Source organism: Cryptotermes secundus, unplaced genomic scaffold, assembly GCF_002891405.2.
Source record: "Cryptotermes secundus unplaced genomic scaffold, Csec_1.0 scaffold70, whole genome shotgun sequence".
NCBI lineage: Eukaryota > Metazoa > Arthropoda > Insecta > Blattodea > Kalotermitidae > Cryptotermes > Cryptotermes secundus.
The window spans coordinates 4253404-4276108 of record NW_019734964.1 but is presented as its reverse complement, the minus strand read 5'-3'; the positions used below and the strand labels follow the sequence as shown (position 1 = coordinate 4276108).

The following is a 22705-nucleotide window of genomic DNA, read 5'->3' as shown; positions in this document are numbered from 1 at the left end:
ATGTCAATACATTATGCACTGTGGCCAGTGTAAGGAAACAATTTGTTGAGGATTTCTGCTTCAAGAATATTATATTCTTTTCAACATCCTACTGTCACTATGATAATAAATTCAAGGCTATATGATGTAAAATGTCGAATTAGACTGTATTCTTTTCTGAAGATGAATCACCAGTGAGAATAGGCAAAATGCTTCCACCTTAGGAGAACATAAATGTTTAATATTAAAATATAAAACCAGAAATTTAATGACAGATGGAGAGAGAAGATGTGAGCCAAACATCTCAAGTCTGAGACCAGAGTACAGACTTTTCCATACATCTTTCCCTTCACCCTCTGTGACCAAAGTGAAACTTTGTGGAGGAAAGCAATACTAGGTCCCCACCTCATTCAGAGCACATGTTAAATTGTGGGTCCTCTTTGCTTGCTATCTTCATTATCGTCCTGCCATCAACACAGCACAGTTTGCCTTATACATAGATGTTCCCAATCCAGAAAAAAGACCCTTTCAAAATTAACAAGGCAGACAGAGACAGAGTAGTTTAATAGACTATAAATGGAAGCAGTAAGCATATCATAATCACCAGCAGTGTAAGGAGATCAGATGTATCATGAACCCACCAAAAGTATCTTCTGTTTGTGCTGTTGAACAACACCAGATTTCTAGTTTTCTTAATCGACTTCTTGCTGTAACACTTGTAATGACTTCTGATTTTTTGTTGCAAGGTGTGTGGAGAAGCTGTGTGATCCATACTTGTCAGGTATTGCTGAGGTGACAGATCTCATGATCTGTGCTCCATGGGCTACAACCACATTCTCATGTCTCACCAATGGTGTGGACCACACAGCATGCTGCCGAGCTCGTGGCCTGCCCGACCTTTGTCAGGAACTCTGCACGGGAAACATCACTCAGCTTGACTTCAGCTACTTTAAGTATGCAGTATGCTTAACTGACTTATTTGTTCATCTTGGTATTGTCTACAAGCAATCAAATGTGATCAAGGTTGACATGAATTTTTATAAAGTATGTCTACATTTTTTGGATAAAATTTATGCATCTATGAATTTAAATAACATCTTGAGTACGTACAAGATGATCTAAAATAGCATAATTCAGTATACAGTAAACACTTCTTACAAGACATCTATGGAATATTGCAAGACATGCCAGTGATCACAAATTCTTTTTTTTTTCTTCAACCTACAACTCCCAGTTAAGTAAATTTAATTTGCAACCACTTGCTTAGAGTTAGAGCTTAACACTAATAATAGAAATTTATGGATAAGTCACAATGAAATTGCATTTTCTGTTGTAGATGTTTGAAGTACATGAGTGACTACACTAACTGTTTGCTGCAAGGGTATGGTGTGTTACCAAGTGCCCCCACAAGAGTTCATGTCTCCCATATTGATGTTGAGTTCGCAATTATCAGTTGGGACAGTCCAAATACGCTGGCTGACACTGTGCAGTATTACAACATTCGTTATCGTAAAATGGCCACTTATGACAATGATTACCACACCATTTCCAAGGTTCATTCTCCATTCATTCTTGAGCACCTCTCCAGCAACACTGACTATGAGATATTTGTTGAAGCTGTCAACAGCCATGGAGTAGGAGAGCCTTCAACAAGAGTGGTCTTCAGAACCGAGAGTAAGGTGAGGAATTTTATACTAACAAAGTTGAAACATACCCATTTTTAATTTCTTCTGTAATTGCAAATGATATTATAATAGTACAAAGGCTATTCAGAAAGTAACTTCCATTTAATTTAGGCAGCTAATTTAGGAGCAGGGGAGAGCTTGCACATGTGAGGTAACATCACATGACGCATTACCTTGTATGCCATCACATAACTGGTCAACCAGTGTGCTCCTGTCTCTACAGAGTGAGTTAGGATATGTCCAGCTGAGAAATTTGCACCGCTGTTATCCACTTTCTTCACACTAAAAACATGTGTACTGCAGAAATCCATTGTGAATCATGCACTGTGGTTTACAGCCAAAATGTAATGAATGAACTATAAGACAGTGGTGTGGAATGTTCAGAGATGGGTAGGCAAACAAATGTTCACAATGAAGAGTGAAGTGGTCAGCCATCTGTAGTGAGTGTTGATCTTTTTCAAAGTGTTGACCAAATAATCTGTGAAAAACGGCGTTTCAGAACTTCAGAAATTCTGTGTGAATTTTCACAAATTTCTACGAGATTATCACAGTTAGGCTAGGCTATCATCAAAATTTGTATTCAAGATGGGTTCTGAAAATGCTCACATGTGCATGCGAAATGCAGAGAATGGCTATGGCTTTGACTTTTTTAGAACAATGCCACAAAGATGGCGATCAGTAACATCATACATGTAACAGGTGATGAAACCAGAATTTCATTTGTGAATGTTGACACCAAGGAGCAATCAAAGCAGTGCATGCACACACATTCAGCAGACGAGCTGAAAAAGTTTAAACAAATGTCTATCTGCCAGAAAGCTGATAGCAACTGTTTTCCGGAACAAGAAAAAAGTGCTAATGGTGGATCTCATGCAACAAGGGACCACAATAACCTCAGAAGTGTATTATGAACACTAAAGAACCATTCAGAATACAAGGCATGGAATGCTGATATCCATTGAAATGTTCCTCCATGACAATGCGCACATGAATACAGCTACTTGCACTCAAGCACTGCTGGAGCATTTCAACAGGGAGTTGTTTGACCACCCTCCTTACAGCCCCGATCTCACTCTGAGTGACTATCATCTGTTTACCAACCTGAAGAACTGGTTGAGATCACAGGTGCCAGACTACTTTGACACATGCATACACAAACTTATTCCCCAATATGACAAATGCCTCAATTCCAGGGGTGTCTACACTGAAAGGTATGCATGTAATTTTGTATATAATATTTTTTTCTTCTATTTTTGCATATGTATCCATTACTGCGGTAATATTTTTACCGAGCTGTTGCCTAGCAACGTTAAGGGGATTATTACTGAGCCGTTGCCTAGGAACGATAAGAGCATACATATATAGACACACAGACAGCATGAAGATCACATAGCTTACTTTCTTTTTTAAAAAATAAGGAAAATATGCAAAAATTATATTTCATATGAATATCTGTTATTTTAAACTAGTGTTACAACTGATACGATTTTAAAGTTTTACCATTTCCATAAACATTCAGTAAAATTTTTATAATATATGCTTTTCAGCTTTGTAAATTATTAGCAAAGTGCTGAATGGGTAAATGTGGGGACAGTGGATGGATAGAAAGGATGGTGAAGTGGAGAAGGGAAGAAAGACTAATGAAAGAGAAAAAAAGATGGCTGGAGAGAGAGACAGACTGTATGGTTTTGTGGGTGAACAGAAGGCTAGCCAGCCAGATAGACTGATTAGCAGATATAAAGGTGGATAGCAAGGATGAAAGAAGAATGGAAGGAAGAACAGATGAATGTTTTGGGGAGGGGGAGGAAGAGAGAACTATATTTGTGGTTGGGTGGGTGAAGAGAAAAGAATAAATGGGTAGTTTCTCTTAAATTAAAAAAGAACACTGAGTATACGAAATGGTAAGACAAGTTCTTGACTCATTTTCAGGTGGTGGAAGAGAAGATTGAGGAAGCCAGTTTTTATAATGTGACAGCATGCTGTGTGGAAGCAGACCTGAGTGATGTGTGCCTGCCCCTATGTTCTTACAATGTCAACATGTCAGACATTAAAGCTCTGGCAGGTGTGTGTGGAGGTGAACTTCACAAATTGCTACGATGTGGAGCAGGTGGAAGGAATCATGGTAGCTGCTGTGCCCGCCGTGGTGTGCCCAATACCTGTCTCTCTGTCTGCTCTGGTGTAATTTTGGACTCCCTCATTGCAACAACTACTTCTTGCATCCCTTTCATTGGGAACATTGTCCAGTGTTTCGAAGAAGGTAAATATGATCAATAGTAATCTACTGTTCTCTAGCCCAGTTTGCATTTATATGTGAGGCTTATGGATATATAGAAGAAGTATATTTTTTGATGACACAGTGATTTTTATAAACTGATCAGAATTTTATGACACAGTGATTGTTATGAACTCATTAGTATTCAACGATAAGGCAGTGATTTTTACAAAATGGTCTGCATTGAATAATGACAGAAATTGTTACAAACCGATCAGCATAGGCTGATTGTTACAAATGGACCAGCACTGTGTGTGGAGTAGGTTAGGGTGTAGCTTGCCCATTATGTCCTGTAAATGTTAGACTTTATGACAATTTGGATTACAGCAATTTAAAGTTTTAAACATGCTACATCATAGGGTAGCTTCTCTGACATTCTGCTGTGCCTGTGGGAGAGGATTGTATTTGACATAAAGGCTCTGAAAATACAGAAGAAAAAGTTTTGCAGTTAGAGGAAATCAATTATATTAGGGTTTGTGATTATGGCTGTGTTATTGTGTTACATGCCTTAATATTTATTTGACCTAACTCCAAATTTGTGTAACAAAGTGCCTCAAGAAGTTTATACTTATTTTGCCTCAACGTCAGTAAAATGTAACATATATGTTCTGGAATTGCCAAATGCAAAGTCACCGCTTCATATGAAATTTATGGATCTTATGGCACAAATATTAATATTGTGGTCTTCTCAAACATGACACTGTGTAGTTTGGTAGATAGGAATGAATGTTTTGCAGGAACCTGCTGCCTCCATCTTACATGTTCTACCTTTCTGTTCTATATCATTGCAGTCATCATCTGTCTGTTATACACTTTGAATATCTGATAGTTATAATAACTTTTCTTTATGGTGATAAAAGATTGGAAGTTTTGAAACATCATCTTGCAAATAATGTGTTCATGACATTGACAGAAATTAGGAATACATAAGGATCTGATTGATTCTTAACAGATTCAAAGCTCTGTGAACACTAATGATCAGCCACACTGAAAGTACAAAATTTGTGATCATTTTTCCATTTCAAATTGTAGAGTTACATTTCTTGTGCCATTTTTTAATTATTATTACCCAGCTGGTACACTGATACTCAGTTTTAGGCTCAGGATCAAAACACAAAATGCAGAAGCAGATATGTGAGTTTTGATTTTTGACACATTTGCCTGTATGCATCGATTGTTTTTCAGTGTGCATACTGGCTGAATAAAGGCACCACTATTACCTACAGGTTCATGAAGACAAATTAATTTTATTGAAGAACATGTTGCAGTGTTACCAGTGACTATAATAAACAAATCAATATATTTAAATATTTAAACTGAATATGAGATAACTTTTGCTAATGTGATTCCTTCTGAGGAATTTTATAATCTTGAAATCAGTTGGTTTTCTAAATTAATTACAACCTCATCACATCACCATTAGCAGTAATTTTTAGGGCCTCTTACAGGTTTCCAAGCTACCATGGCTGTATGGGAAATTATTTTCCCACTCTGCTTCACCCTATCAGATAGTTCCCTACTTCAGACATTGACCCTACCTTCCACAATGAAGACATAAAAGTTGGATTTCGGGATGTGGTGCAGACATGTGTTACACATGGATGATTATACAGTTCCTCTCAGACCTGAAAACGAAGATGTCAGATGGCCATTGTTGAGTCAAAGACTAGGTGGAGAGACCAGCTGAGAGAAGAGATACTAAACAGAGTATGAAAAGAATTAATGAGAGAAGGAATTATGGAATAATAATAGAAGATGAAAAGGGATTTTTCATAATGTGAACCAACCTGACAGACACATCAATGCATGATGATAATAAATGATTTTTTCCTGGTATTTTGTATGCAGAGTTAATGTTAATGTTAGTATATATTCCAGGAACGGGTTTGCTTCCTGGTCCTGTTTCGGAGCTTCATGCTACAGCTGTAACTAACACAAGTGTCACACTACAGTGGGAGGCTCCAACAGATGGCAGTAATGTTACTGAATATGAGGTCCACTACCAGCAATTGGACAACACTTCTATGCATGAGACTGTCCAGAAGCTTAGACATGTAAGTACTTACTGCATACCATCTAGGAAAGCGCAGACTTATCACACATGTAGTTGAGTTTGAATGTAATGTTCGAAGTAAATTTCTGACTGTGACAATATAAAACTCAACTCAAGCCTAGTATCAAGTATTCATGTAAGTTACTGTAATATGCTAGTATGTAAATCAAATATTTGTTAACAGTTTTCTTAATTTTCTCATTTCATTGACCAGCAACTGATCGTGAATGACACAAAAGCTGAAATTTCCGGCCTTGAGATGGGGACCATGTACAATTTCTTTGTGGTGTCACGCAACAGACATGGGACATCTCTGCCTTCTTCAGTACTTATTATCAATGTTACCCATACAGGTATACAATTATCAGCACACAAAATTAAGCATAGCATACTCCAGAGTAAGACAATGCGGTATCACAAAATTGTGCTTGTTAATGTTAATTACGCCAGTCATGGTAGCCGAGCGGTCTAAGGCATGCACTGTCTTCACTCGCTCGGAAGCCAGGATCGTGGGTTCGAATCCCACTCAGGGCATGGATGTTTAGTTTGTGTGTGTCCGTTTTTCTGTGTTTGTGTACAGGTAGAGGTCTTGCGATGAGCTGATCACTTGCCCAAGGAGTCCTACCGTATGTGTAAGATCTAGAAAAACTGAAGTGAACGGAGAAGTTCATGGAGGTAGGCCTAGGCCCACTGGGGCTGTAGTGCCAAGGAAAAAAAATATATATTAATTACTCCTTAACCATTCTATTGCTAAAACTACCAATATCTATAACCATAGTTTATCATATATTTAATAACAAGTGAAATGTACATGTGAAAAATTTTGTTTTATAGAAAATGATGTCAGGTTAACAAGCTTTTCACTTTTATCATTTTTATTATTATATGAGTTGACTGTAAAAATGTCTCCATTATTCTCTTATCCCTCTAAGTTCTCTTCTACTTTATTTGTCTCTTATATTCCTATTTACTCCTCTCTCCTCCTCTGACCTTCACATAGGTCATTTCCAAATTATGCTCAAAGCCATTACACTACTATGTTATCTGCATTGTTCTAGTCTCTTAATCATATATTGTTTTCTTTCATACTTGTCACAGCCATCTCTTAGTTAAGGTTTAGATGGTGTAACACCAAAAATATGCCTCAGAGTTTACCAGTTCTACATTTGTAACTGCTGATAATCTTGAATGTTCACAGAACTAGATGAGAAGGGTATCCCAGGAGTGACATCACCGCCACATTCACTAGCTGTTTCTAGTCACAGTGCAACATGGGTTACCATAACTTGGCAGCCACCAGAGTTCAGCCAGCCTGCTGAGCAGCTGTCATACAAGTAACATTTTCTGCACAACTCTATTAATATATAGTAAAATCAATCATTAACATAATTGCTGCCAGACATGTCACAGGATATTAATATGATTATGCTTTCTGCCTTCACAAGCAAGTTGTTGGGTGTTTCCTCACATTTCCCCTTCGTAGTTTATATTTTCTTTGTTAAATAGTAGTGGATTGCAATGCAATTTTCACAGTACAGATGAAGAGCTGACATATTGGTCTTATTATCAATTTAAATGTGAACAAGGCTTTATTTTTTACCCAGAAGAGAAACAAATTCATATTACATGTTCATAATTTATAAGATAATTACTTCAAATAATTGCTGCACTCTGTTGATGCTACATTCTATACAGATAACAAGTTTGCAGATATCATGTCATTGCATGACTTGGCTTTATTACGTTCAAAGAAAAATAAGGTTGGCTTTAGAACATAACTTTCTACATAGAAAAGCACTTGTCATGGGGAACAGGTACCCATTTAAGTCCACATGACAGCAGATGTATTCAGATTGTAATTGCTGTTTGTTACAACCATTCACACCCTTTGTATTCTTTTAAACTTTTATCACTTCAATTGCTGGTTATCATACCATGTTATAATAAACACATGTTATACATGACAACCAGTTAAATAAGAAAAAAAGACTGTGGCACATTGAAATGTCTGCACTATTGTGTCCACATTTTGACACACAAGTCAAGACTAAGGATGCTAAGATAATTGATGCACTAATATTTGTTTTTTTATCACTTAGTGCTCAAACAAAAGACTGAGGTTTTGTACCAGAAGTTAGAGTCTAAAATTCCTCTTTTCAGATTGCACCACAAGTCCACAGCTGATGATGATTATCACATAGTCACCACAAGTGTAACATCACATACAATTGAAGGGCTCAACCCGAACACCCAATATATTGTGTATGTTACTGCCATTTCTGAAAAGGGACCAAGCTTACCTTCAGAAACCTTAATTGCATGGACTGATCCTGCATACCCAGCATTTGTGGAGGTAAGACTCAAGTTAAAACCTTTATCATTTTCATTGCTTCAGTTTGATGGCTTCCCCATCAAGGAAGTTATTCTGTTTGGAAACATATTTTTCTGTTTTATTTAACCTGTAACTGTCATGCAGGACAGTTGTCCCATGTCATCATCCGTTCATGAAGAACTCTCGTCTTCTGTGGTACGTCACTGTATAGATATTGGCTGTGCTTCTGTCATGTTCTGTTTCTCTAATCAAACCAAGAAGTTTAAAAATATCCATTGTATGTGTCAGTTTAATAACACAGCTCTGTCAGGAAACTTGAGGTGTATTTCATCTGTACTGATTATAATATGCTGACATTTTGGCTTCCTGTGTACCAGATTTTGAAGCTTAATCTGAAGTACAAGTATGAATGTTGTAGCCTCCTACAGTCCACCCTATCAATTTGGTGATGGAAGGCAGCAGCATGACCATCCTCTGCATTGCCATGGGAACACCAATGCCAACAATTTCTCTATACATATCAGGACGACTTGTGCGCCAGGAGACAACTCGTCACATGGTGACTGTTATTCATAATGTCACTAGAGATATGGATCAGATTTCTTGCTATGCTGACAATGGTTATGGAACTCCTATGCAAGCTACAAGAAAAATCACTATCAGCCGTGAGTAGTAAATGGTTCTGTTCAAGTAGAAAATGTGTCACTTCTTTAAATATTATGCATGGTAATGGTAAATGAACATTTTAATCATTTGCCAAGTTCACTTGTTTAATCATTATGCCTCCACATTCTTTATCCTCTGATATACTCTGCAGACCACATTTAAATCAGTAAGAAGTACATATGAGTCACTACCATTGTGTCTGCTGTCCTATCAATTTTGCCAGCAAAGAAGGTTTACTACCTCTTCAACTTACATTCTTTGAACAGGTGTGAAAATTCAAATGCTAAGCATTGATGTGAAGGAAAAGACTGAAAGAACTGGAAATGAGTATATTTGAGGTTGGTCCAGTGGATACTATAGATATACTCGTACATGTATACTTGAGGTTAGTCCTGAAAGGGTTAATCTGATCTAATTGTTATTGGAGAATATTACAAGTTCCTGTTCAATTGCTTTTTGGGTGGTTAGTCACATTAATCAGTTAAGTTGTCTCAATTTTCATGAACTTATATAAACATACACAGTGTGTTTTTTTTTCCCTAGAATGTGGTGCTGGTACCCAGATGTGACAAACCAGAACGTGGTGTTTGATTTTCTCTTGCCAAAGTTAACCTTCAGTTTATTAAAAAATTAAAGTTATATTTCTCTGGTGAAACCTATAACAAACCCTCTTTTTAATCCTGCAATAGATTTCGTTTATTTTGAGTTCTGTGTTCTGAAGCAAATTGCCAGTACATGTATAGTTTCATAATTCCAGAAGTAATATTCATACACGAGGGGGGACCCAAAAATAACCGGAAACGACCTGTTGCGCGCGCATGCTTTGTAGTTACGAGTTGTGCTGCTAGGTGGTGTTAGCTGGGGGTCTCCCGCGACTGTTAGTGAGCTGGCGTCAGTCTGAGTTAAGTGGTTTGTCTGTGGTGCTCTGTTGTGGCGTTCCTGTTTCAACCCTTTGGCGATTAGTGAGATGGCCGACCAGAAGGAACAAAGAGTGTGCGTGCAATTGATGAAGATCGTCGAAAGACCATTGACCAACTTTCTGAGGAAACGAACATCTCATGGAGCACGGTCCAGCGAATTTTAACCGAAGGTTTGCGCATGAGACAGGTGTCTGCAAAATTTGTTCCTCGCTTGCTCGGAGATGACCAAAGAGAAAACCGCGTGAATGTTTGCCGCGACTTGAAGAGTGAAGTGCAGTTTTCCCTAACAGAAAGCAAATTTTCACGCACACTCTTTGTTCTTTCTGGTCGGCCATCTCACTAATTGCCAAAGGGTTGAAACAGGAACGCACACAACAGAGTACCACAGACAAACCACTTAACTCAGACTGACGCCAGCTCACTAACAGTCGCGGGAGACCCCCAGCTAACACCACCTAGCAGCACAACTCGTAACTACAAAGCATGCGCGCGCAACAGGTTGTTTCCGGTTATTTTTGTGTCCCCCTTCATACATGTCCATATTAACCTGTTGGAGACTGGAGTGTTGAAACACCGGTTTAAAAGTAAGATTACAGTCTCTGGCTGTGATGCTGTGCAGTTTATTAGATAAGTGCAAACAATTCAGAGGATCATGACGCATCCGTCTTCAGGGTAGATGACTAGACTCTTCTACTTTTCTTGTTCCTTACAGATGTCAGTTGTTTCTTCTATTTTGAAATTATTTATTATAAGTTAATTTTCAATTGTTTTGTTTTCCATTTTCATTTCCATTTCATTTATTTACATGCCACAAATCCATTACAAAATCTTAGGACCCAGGATAAAGACAATAGTCCAATATAACAGAAACAATATATAATATAAACAAGTATGTATTCATTATAAATTTGTAATGAAAGATATAATGTAAATATAAAATTTACAAGTCACTTTTCAATGCCTGATAATTTAATCTATAGTTCCATATACAATTTGAATGAGGATGTTATAAATACATGATCATTCAACTTATGTACTGATCACGTAAGGATGGAATTTTTAGTGTATCAGAAAATAAAACATATCTTTACAATTTTTCAATTAACATCATAACAGCGTGGTAATATAGCAATATAAATATAAAAATCTAAAATGTACACTTCGTATATATATATATATATCCAGATAAAATCAATTATTGAGATATTTTATCCCTATAATTAAAAAATTCTTCTATATTATGAAATGAATGTAAATGAAGAAATTTTTTTATTGCTTGGAAGACTATTATAAACTTTAATTAAAGAATGTTTGAAATTCCAGTAGTGATTTAAGAAAAAACAAATTTATTGTTGAATCTGCTCTTAAGTATCTGCACCATGTTGAAGTGGGGAGTGCTGTCAATGACAGAAACAAAAGAACAAAGAAATGAAAATAAAAAAATGCTGCCAAGCTGCCTCCATTTTGAAGGTCAGAGAGCACTTCAACTCTGAAAATTGATGCTGCATGTTCCTGTGAAACGTCAGCAGTGCCAACTTTTAATAGCACAAATCCTGATAAGCAGGGTCAACATTAACAATGAACCACCATGAAAGCCAAAAATCAATAAAAGTATACTTATGAATTGAATTTTGATAACCAATAATGAAAGGATGCAATGACATTTCTATCACATCAGAGGTTGTCAGCAACAGAAAACATTTTGGGAGCTGTAAATTTAATTAATAGGTTTGACTAGAAGCATACTGTTAATAGTATTGTGCATGAGAACAGTACTATAACATCAGAAGCTGAAATTTGATAACAACAAACTAGTGAGCAGAGAATGGGAGGTGATGAAGTGTTTCTTCTTCAGACCATCCACACATCACAGCATCTGGCATTACAATGGCAGCCCAAGGGGATTCTGTTGTGTTGGAATGTGCAGTGGATGCTTATCCTGAACCCAAGATGATGTTCTGGCGTGACCACAGTGGCCGGGTCCCAGTAATCCAGGGTGGCAAATATGATATCAATGTTCAGCCAGCAAAAGATGTAAGGACTAACACATAGCAGTCCTGTTAGTGTCCACTCTTTAGCTTTTTCACATGTTTCATTGGCTGCATATCAGTAGATACAGCAATTATCCTCATCACAGTGAGTTGCTGGGAATGACCTGTGCTTGCGGGTTGACATGAAATTTGCACCTGTGGATTTCATCATGTGATTCCTTCATAAAAACTGAATGACACTGTCCATTGATAAAATTTCGACTAAAGTATAATTTTCACCATAAATGCTGTTTGGGGGGAGAATGTACTATGTTGTGACATATTTCCCATGAAAATGATGCATTGGTCTGAAATTTTATCCAGGGACATTTTTTCTGAATGTTTATAAAATAATCACATGATGGAATCTATAGACATGAATATCCATATCATATTACTGTGTAACATTCAAATTTAATTAATTTTCCATTAAAATTACTCATTGGTCAAAATTTCATCATGGGATGTTTCGGTCTGAATGTTCGTCAAGGAATAACATGGCGGAGTCTGTATGCATGAATATCTATATCATGTCAGCATATCACATTCAACCTTAAAATCAAATTTTCAATGAAAAGTATTAATTGGTAAAAATTTTGTCAAAGGACATTTTCATCCCAAGCATTCATACAGGAGCCTCACAGCAGCCATCTGGAGGGTGATTCTGAAGTACTGGAACCTGAAGGGTTCCTATTAAAAGGGTATTCTCATAGGTTGCTGATAATCACTTATCTCCTTCATAGGAGTTCTCTGGATGTTTAATTGTTTCACTGGCTTGCATGAAGATGGGTTGATGATAGTTATAATTACTGATATTGAATTGTGTTTTGTGAGTCAACATCATGGTTACTTTCTGTAGAATCTTTGTTGATGTTTGACTGTTGGTTTCTCCTATTTGAGGTTCCTTAGAAACTCTTGTACAGATGCATTTAACGTTTATTCAATGTACACTCTTACATAAGAGCATAGAACATTATAAATTCAAGCTTTCTGGTCCTTGAGTAACCTCAATAATGATTTTATTTTTATATACATTTCAGTTAAATGTTAATGTTTCCATCTTCTTTATTCTGGCAGTTCAATTTGCAGTTCACTATACTTTGGGTTTTTGGTCTACTTTCTTTTGTCATTGATCTCTTCTCCAGTTTCCTGGATGGTCCTTTAATGTCATGATGGGCATAGGCAGTAACCTTTAGTGAGGATTTAGCAATGATAATTTGATTTTTTTTTTTTCATATTTCACATATCAGTTTCATTTTGTCTATCAGAGCTGAAATGTTTGATTTTGTGTGCCAGTGGGTGGTGCAAGCATCACACATCTGTGTAAATATATTTGGAGTGACCTACATCTAGGCTGGTACTGAGTCACAGGTCCTTTCTCACAATCTGCAGAGTATTAGCCAAAGGAGTGTTATTTTCATAGTAACATATTCATCAACAAAAAAGTGGTCCTTTAATGAAAATTAAATACACATTCCTTGATAATATTTTTTTCTCTTTTAGTACTACTCGGAAAACTAAAGGTCTTTTTAAGCATGTGGTAGTTTCTGTCCTACCCAAATAACAGTTAAGATTTGGCTTTCACATATAAGATCAGAGGGAATAAACAAAATGAATCATTTACAAATGCATAAAATAAAGGTATGAAAAACTGAAATTTGAAGAAGGAAATTTTTCCTAGGAACTCAGTTCAACATCAGCATTGTTACTCTGTGGTAAGAATTTTGAAATGTTGAGATTGAAATGCATATAATCTGATGTAACCCTATTAGCTTGGAATGAACAAAGGAGATTACTTGGATTTTAGCAGTTGGGTGTAACATTCTAGTTAGCAACCAAATACAAGAGATCAATGCAGAAAATATGGTGTCAAGAAGAGCCCAGAATTATGACAATACATTTATTGTTACCAGTACTCTCTACGTTTTTAGACAAAGTCTGTGTCAACAGGAGATGCACAGGATTTGGTTTAGTCTTCTGAGATAAGGATTGTAGTGTGCATGTATGGGTTAGTACAGGGCCTTAGTCACATTGTATCTCCTTCTCATGTCCCACAATGCAACCACAACCACTTCCCTGCTACTTCATGCCATGCTTCTCCTCAGTTCTCTTCATGTGCATCCTAGAAACCAGGTCCAAAAGTGGCCTGTATGGATGCATGGGCACTACAGTGCTGAAGAATCATGCTTTTAGTGTCTACTGTGTGGGGAGCTGCAAAGAAGTGAGGGTAAGAAACTATCAAAATTAATTAAACATTCAGAAACAGAACACAGTAATTGCAAGAATAAAATAGACATCTTCTAAACAAGATCTTCTGAGTATAGTAATAAAGATAAATTGTTTGAGTATGTTGTGGCAACACTGAATCACTATTAACATCTTTCTTCAAAATGTCCATGTCTGTAATGGTGGCGATGGTCTTGGGTATAAGGTTAAAATCATTTCTTATACTCAGTCCTTTACACTCCATTGTCATATTGAACACAGTAACACTTAGTTAACATTTCCCATTTTCAGGAGGAAGCTAAGTATGTAATGCATTTGACAATCAACAGAATAAGTGAAGCTGATGAAGGTGATTATTTTTGTCATGCAGAGAATGCATTCGGAAGTAGCACACGACCAGTATCTGTGAGGATTCGTAATGTGGTAAGTATTGTGTCATAGTCTGCTTTTTATAGAAAGTTTTGTGTGGTTCTGAATGCTTGTATCTTACTTTTCATTGAAGGCAATAAACTCAGTAACTCATAAGCTTAAATGCTAAAGAGATGGTGTGGATATAACAAGTTTCTGAGCTACAGGATTATAAGTATGTAAAAATGGAGTGAAAGTTGATGTAAAAAAAGAGTAAATAATTTGAGGAATCAGATATTCTACAGAGACTATAATTTATATAGTCCTTTAACCACTGACAGAAGGAATATTTATATCACACTTATTTCTTCATAATACATACTGTTTCTGCAATAGTAAATATCAGGATGAGATTTCTGGTTTTCATGTTGATGTAAGTTAATAACTACTTACAAACTTATATGGTGCCATTACTCAGAAAACCAAAATCTTAGCAAGTGTCATATACCATAATTTATTTCATGAGCTTATGTGTATACAAAATATGCCTACTTCTGCACTTTGAAAATCTTATTTATTTATTTATTAGGGATGGGGGAGGTGTAATTTTCAGTTTTAAGCTCTGAACATCAGAAACTTTGATGTGAGGAAGAGCAGTAGAGAGATCATTCCATGTTTTTGGCAAAAAAATGCAAAATGTGTGCAATTTATCACTGACCATACTTGTATAACCCACTGAAATGACAGGTTGAGGTTCTAGATTTCTTATGGCTTTCCTCAGCCCCTCTGGGCAATGTTGGGATGGTACCTCAAATTTGGCCATGACTTATCCCTTCAAAATTCTTTCCAGTTAATTTCTTCACTAGTCATCCTACCATTTTATGCTATTTAGTTTGATCCAGTGAGAGCATCATTGAATAAACCATAAGTGAATAAAGTAAAACACAGGTTTTTGTAAAAATTTTACTTAATTTTAATAAAATGTGTTTGCTGTTGCAGGCTGCAACAAACAATGTAACACAGTGTTGCATAGAGCAGAATGTGACAGCCGCATGTATGGATGCCTGCTCCTTCTATCTTGATATTGATGCAGTAATCGATAAACCAGAATGTATTAGTGACTTTGATAAACTTATGAAGTGTGCAGCAGGTAATGAGATTTCTTATTCCTGGGTGTATAAATACAGTGGCCACACTAAGTCTGAAGCTGGACCACTCAAACACTGCAATAATGAAATCATATCTCATTTGGGGAATAGTTTTACAAGAGAATTGTCATATGTCTGTCTGCTACACTTTACTTTGAAACAAAGCAACAACACATGTAAACTTTTTCGAAAATTAAATTAGTCTACGCTGCTACAGGCATCAAACAATATTTGGTCTGATAAGAATTAAGGGCTTGTCTGTGGAGTCATGTTTTTCTTTCTAGTATGTTCACAGTAAAAGGCCGCGCCATTGCTCAAGCGGTTAGTCGCTTGCTTCCCACCGCGGCAGCCTGGGTTCGATCCCGGGTCTGGTCAAGTGGGGTTTGTGGTGGACAAAGTGGCGTTGGGGCGGGTTTTCTCCAAGTACTTCGGTTTCCCCTGCCAATCTTCATTCCACCAAATTCTCCATCATTAAATCAGAGCTAAAGAATTATCTGCATGCTCATTCATTCTACTCTGTAGATGAATACCTCAATGTAATTAGAGAATAATGTATAATTAAGCTATATTAGTTCAACATAAATTACTTGTACCAGTAGGTATTCTTTTGACTTGTTCTATATCCAAAGGTATTAACCTGCTTAGGGTTTATGGAATGCAAAGAAATTCAATTCAATTCAAATCATAATCACCCGGGGCAGGCTGCAATAGGTCAATCAGTAGCCGACGTGCTGAGTGGACCCAGTTGGACTCCACCCCCCACTAAGTGAATTAAAAAAAAAAAAATAAAAATTAGGTAACGTATGTAAATTTAGTGCTTATATTCTTTGGTTTAGTGGTGGTTTTGAGGTGCAGCATTAGTGTTTTAGTTATCCCTTGAGAAGGAGGATCGGTTTGGTCATTGAATGAGACCTTCATGTATCTTGGCCACAACAAGGCAGATAACTGTAGTTCTACTGAGAAAGACAGTCCGGTTTGTTAAAGATGTTTGAGTGTAATGATAAGAATATATGGTCTTTTATGTAAATATTACATTTTTATGACAAATAAATAAAATATCAAAGGTCATTTTTGGAGTCAGATTTATATGAAACCTGAATATGAAGTTTACAGAATTCAAGATGGATTGACAATTTATGCACTATTTGCAGATGGCTCTGATCATCGCAGCTGTTGTGCACAATGGGGAGTGCCACGTCGTTGTCTTGACTGGTGTCGGGGTGAACCTCTTCTCAACAATAAGTTCTGTGTATTGTCATATACAAAACAGATCATGTCCTGCTTCCACGAGGGTAGAGGTAATTACAAAACAATTCATCATCATCATCTTCTTCCCTCTTCCTTCTCCTCGTAGCATTGTTTCTGTTTTTTTGTGGATTGGTAAATCTGTAATCTCTCCCAAGTCCAATCCCAGTGTCCGTGCCACGGGAAGATATAACATCAAGTAGGGGTCTGCTGTTTGGTTGATGCATAATACCACCAAGGAAGCTGAGAAGGCCCAGAAGGAACTCTAAAAATTATTGCTTTGGCAGGCTCAGCAAATTAATGAAAAACCTCTCACGAAAGATGGGTTTAACAAAATTTGATACCAAAAAACACAAACTAAGAATGTTTGTAACTAATGAAGAAAAAATAACATAGTAATAGAACTGTTGGTTTTTATCTTAAATAAATTCTGGGTTAACTCTAAACTGTATCTCACATTTTGGTGACTTTCTGGGGGAATACTCACATAGGGTTTGTCCCCTTGTAATATTTGCTGTAGAAGTCTACAGTCCATTGAAATGAAGGTTATATTGTTAAAATATTAAGTCACTATGTTCCTTGTGTTGGGTTTCAGATCGCTTGCCTGGACCACCACAGAATGTCCATGTTGAGCTGATTGATGCTCATTCTGTGCGTGTGAGGTGGGATCCACCAGTCAAGAACCCCAACACTGTTGAGATGTACAGGTAAGTACATGATGCAGTTACGAACATTTCCCCTTCAGACACTAAGCATATGTACAGCTACATATAATAGTGAGTGTTTTTAAGTTGGCTTGGTACCATTACCTCATAATCTTACACGATCACTACAAAAAGTCTGCAAATTCTTAGCTGTGAGCAAGCTGTTATGAGGCAGTAGCTTTAGTCCTAGGGATTTCCTAACAAAAAGAAGATCTGAGATGAACAAATTACATGTATTTTCTTTAAGTTCTTCTGTATAGATAGAACAGTTATTTGTTAATTGTTCATATAACCTGCTGCTTCATATCTGAGAGAGATGTATTTCAGTAGCATTAGCCAAAGGTGATAAAAATTAATGGTGTTTAATTTCTTTTCAGAGTTTTCTGGAGACCAGTAGGTTCTCGTAGTGCCATAAAGAATGACACTAAAGCAACAAGCCTGCGCATCATGGGTTTGAAGGATGGGTCAACATATGAGTGCGTTATTAAAGCAGGAAATCATCTAGGCACGAGCACATTAACAGAACCTGTTCGCTTCACAACTGGTGACAAATACATCACATCTGCTGCTAGCTTAGGTAAAGTGTCTCCTCAGACCTTTTGTAGGGGTGTTCTAAAGCTGTTTATCTGAAAAATGTATTTCTCATAAACTTCATATTGACTGCAAAACATATATATCATATAATGCAGGTTTACATGTAAATACCACTCCCTAAAATGCAGCTATATGTTATTAGAATGAAAATATCAGTATGTATCTCTTATTAGTCCGCGCCATATCTCAAGTGGTTAGTCGCTGGCTTCCCACCGCGGCGGCCCGGGTTCGATCCCGGGTCTGGTCAAGTGGGATTTGTAGTGGACAAAGTGGCGCTGGGACAGGTTTTCTCCGAGTACTTCGGTTTCCCCTACCAATCTTCATTCCACCAAATTCTTCATCATCATAATCACCCGGGACAGGCTACAATAGGTCAATCAGTGGCTGCTGTGACAAGGGGACCCAGTTGGACTCCACCCTCCACTAAGCGAATAAAAAGAAAATGTATCTCTTATAATTACAGATGTTTTCTTTGAACCATTTTAATGCTACCTGACATTTAGATCTGTCATCTCTTACAGCTTAAGCAACATTAGATAAGACAATATTTTTTTGCAGGTAATGACAGTTCTTCTGCTGGTGTGGCTGTGGGGATTGTTCTGGCTCTTATCATTGTTGCTGCTATCATTATTGGTGCTATTTGGTTTATGCGGACAAGACACATGCTGGGTCACAAGTCATCTGGAGGAGTTGCATTTGAGAATCCCAGCTATTTGCGTGAGGTCAACATGGATCATATACAGGTAAGTTATGGAGTTGTCCATTTATGTTCCATTCAGATCCATAAAACACTGTGGGCAAATTTCTGTGTCTTTATTGCACAAAACACATTAGAAGGACACATAATGGGAAGCTCACATGTTCTTAATCTCTGAAACTATTATACAGATTTATCTTAAATATTATATTGAGGACAAACTCTAAAAGTTATTGGGTTAGTTTAATGTTTGGGCATATTGTCTATATACAAACCTTACCTTATGATAAGTGCAGATGTGGCCATGTGAAATTTCTCAAGAACCTCTGAAACATTTTCCTATATGATAAATATGTAATGGAATACAAAGAAAAATCATTTTTAGACCCAGTTATAACTTTATCTAAGGCTGGCAAAACCAATTGTATGAAACTAGTCTCTGAAAGCAGATGCATCTGATGCTTGAACATTGAAACGACTAGTTATGTAATCAGCAGGAAACATGTAATAATAAAACTATCTCACTCTTGCTATATGATTATGCAAGTGAAGTCAGTAATAAACAATCTCATCAAATCATGCACAACTCTAGTTGTAATGGTAACTGAAACTAAAGTTTCAGTTGCATTGGTGGGATAAGTTTTACATAAAGCGACAAGACAGTTGCAAACAGAAAAACTGCACAGTGCATATGAACATTTTCATGCAGCCCATTGTGCCAGTTGGAGAACAGCCTAAAGCTGTAAATTCTCCATGATAAATGAGATGAATTTATAAGGAAGGGTTTATAGAGCCATCAATGGGAACATTTGTATTCTGAATTCATATCCTGATAATAAGGTATTGTTTCAGATTCCTGCAAGTCAGGGAGACAGTGCGCTGGCCAACGGGACTGCCAATGGCGTGAATCCTGCAGGTAGCCATGTGCAGACACAGCAGGGCTGGAAGCACGAGACCCTGCATGTTCCAGCCCAAGCAACAGAAGTTCCTCCGTCCCTGTATGAAGAACTGAAGCTTGGTCAGGATGGTGCTGGCTTCAAGCGGCTCAAATAGTATCAGAGGTTCCGATATGAATCCCGATTCTAAGACAGCATCGAGAAAAGGTGGATCTGACATGTGATTTTTATAAACAGTGCAGATGCGATATTCATGGACACTTCAGATAAGTGACTGGAATCGCAAATTGCGTTTTATTAAATCATCATGTGTTTGTTCTTCTAATCCTTATAAAGACAAGTGAAGGCACTCTGGTGCCATTTCCATGATTGTAGCAAATAAAGATAGAATTCACCAGAAAGCATGAAACAAGTTAAAATCTTTTCCATGAGTCTTTAGGCAAACCATTTTTTGGAGTGCATATTAGCAAACTGTTGCTCAGTCATGTGGCTGTGTGGAAGCAGCTACATTAAAATAACTGATTTGCTAATATGCATCACAAAAATGTTATATGCCATAATTTTTTTGGGAAAGGAGCCTTACATAGTAGCATCACTTTTCATGAAAATGAAATCACTTTGACTTAAAGATATATGGCAAAATTTTATGAGTCATAATATATTAAACACAATTTTAACACTTAACTCTCTCACAGTACAGGAGACATTTTCCTGATGAATAAAATTTAATATTTACGAATGCAAAAAATATTTCTTGGGATCTTCCACTTTTAAACATGTCTATATTAATCTACTTGTAACTTGTATCACCTTCAATTAAAGGAGAACAAACAAGAAGACCGTTGATTGTAGAATGAGGACTGTGAACCTGAGCCCTTCCCCAGGGAACAGTTAGTGCTTGAGATGCCATAGATGTGTGGACCAGAAGTAAATATAAATAAACTGTATTATGAAGTTACAAGATGCATAAAAGAAAAAAGAAACTGACAAATACACACATTTGTAGACTGCTTAGTTTTGTACAAAAATATATGGAGATGTGGTATATGAACCCCTCACGCCTCACTCAGTGTGCTTTAGTCCAAGTTCATATTAAATGTTGTTTGAACGAAGTTTTGGATGAGTTGCAGTATAACAGTGACTGCAGATGTTCACATCTTGAAGCACAGCACTTTTAGCAATAGATATATATACATATATGTTAGCTAACCATAAAATATGGTGTTAAAATACCCAGAATTAATTTTCTGATATCTACAATGATTCATTATTACTACAGAATTCTTGCTTTAAACAATGATGATTTATGTGGTTGTGATTATGGGAAGAATACTGGCATGAAGTGAGACTGTACGCAGCTTTGTTGAAGAATCATAGTTCTGTCACATTGCATTGTTAATTGCTTTAGTTGAAGTGAAAGTGTTCCAACAAGATTTGTAAATAGTAAGGAGCAGCATGGAGTGATTGTTTCAATACAGGCCACACAGAGTACCTCACATTCTCAGCTTAGACTTATGTTATTTTATTTCCATATGTTTATATTGTTTCATGTTAAATCCAGTACATTCCTGTAAGTACCACATAGTATTATGTTATATTTTTTTTCCATTGACATAGTGTTCTTTGTATGATGTACCTCTCTGAAAGTATTATGGCCAGAATGACATATCATTTCCATGCAGAATGTGTGCCTTTCAGAATAATAATAATAATAATAATAATAATGCTGTATAAGAACAAAAAGTGAAACTTGTAACTGAGGAATCAGCATTAAGTTTGCTAATTCACATCCGAATCCTATGGTATACAAAAGACCACTTTAGAAAATAACAGTAAATAACAAAAAATAAAACATACTTTGGGACTCAAAGTAGTTGAAATGTGATTGTCTTGTACATGTGTTTTTATGTTTGGGGAAATTATCTTTTGTACAATGTAGATTAATAGTAGATTAAAAACAGAAACGTTGTAAAAATTATTGTAAAAAACATAAAAGAAAATAAAAATAGTAATTTTTCCCTAGGGACAGGGTGTTTAGATGTTTAAACATGAAACAATGTTTATGCATTTGAAGGAAAAAGCATCGCAAAACCGAACAAAAGTCTGTCAAAATAGAATTACTAAAACATGCTTATCATTTCATTCATTCATTCATCAGTAAACCCCAATAATTAACGATGAATTAAGCACCATTTGTAAACCTAAACAAAAACACATCTAAATAGAATTACTGAACTATGCTTTGTCATTTATGTAGGACAGTAAAAAAGTTCCAGGAATTCCCCTGCAGATGGAGAACGAGCGATAAGATAGCGCACACACTGCTGTGATGGGAAGCTCAGCATGTCTACTCACAGGCACAACAGGTCTGGACAGGTTTCAGTGCGCAGTGTCGTTACTGTTCCGTTTGAATTAGACGTGAGTGTTGGTCATTCGGTGCAATGTTGCAGTTCGAACAGCGTGAGAACATCAAATTCATTGGGAAAATCTGCTTCAGAGATGGTATTGGCCCTGTAGCAAGTTTACAGTGATACTGCACTAAAGAAATCCGCAGTTTACAACTGGTTTTCCCAGTTAGGAATGGGCAGGAGATGTTAGAGGATGATCAGTGCAGCGGGAGACCTTCGACATCCAGAACCGAAGAAATGATTGGAAAAGTGTGACAACTGGTTTAAGGTCTTTCATTCTGGTCCGTCACACTAACCAATTAACAATCAAGTTCCTTCCGTCAAATGTGACACTTTTTTAAGTTTTCCACCTCGTCAGCACCTGCCTTACATGTTTCGGCTCACCACGGAGCCATCATCAGAGGCATTTATAGTAGAAAAAGAAATCACCAACACACAAAACTTCACTTTGTCCAAGATAGCCACGTTCCAGTTAATTAAAATAATTACAAATAGTTAAAAT

At 36.8% G+C, this 22705-nt stretch overlaps 1 protein-coding gene across 4 annotated transcripts in view; it reads left to right on the top strand.

Moving 5' to 3' along the window:
* Positions 1-21819, top strand: part of LOC111869011 (Ig-like and fibronectin type-III domain-containing protein 1) — a 631957-nt gene extending 610138 nt beyond the window's left edge. For all 4 annotated transcript variants that reach the window (XM_023860183.2, XM_023860182.2, XM_023860181.2 and 1 more), the window contains 16 exons: positions 726-932; positions 1316-1658; positions 3594-3921; positions 5815-5990; positions 6204-6342; positions 7188-7323; positions 8150-8342; positions 8740-8986; positions 11763-11941; positions 14455-14586; positions 15511-15661; positions 16811-16957; positions 17500-17611; positions 17986-18185; positions 18761-18945; positions 19752-21819. In XM_023860183.2, coding sequence (XP_023715951.1) covers positions 726-932; positions 1316-1658; positions 3594-3921; positions 5815-5990; positions 6204-6342; positions 7188-7323; positions 8150-8342; positions 8740-8986; positions 11763-11941; positions 14455-14586; positions 15511-15661; positions 16811-16957; positions 17500-17611; positions 17986-18185; positions 18761-18945; positions 19752-19952 — 3076 coding nt within the window. In that variant the 3' untranslated portion in view covers positions 19953-21819. The remainder of the gene's footprint in view (positions 1-725; positions 933-1315; positions 1659-3593; positions 3922-5814; positions 5991-6203; positions 6343-7187; positions 7324-8149; positions 8343-8739; positions 8987-11762; positions 11942-14454; positions 14587-15510; positions 15662-16810; positions 16958-17499; positions 17612-17985; positions 18186-18760; positions 18946-19751) is intronic.
* The last annotated feature ends 886 nt before the right edge of the window (positions 21820-22705 follow it).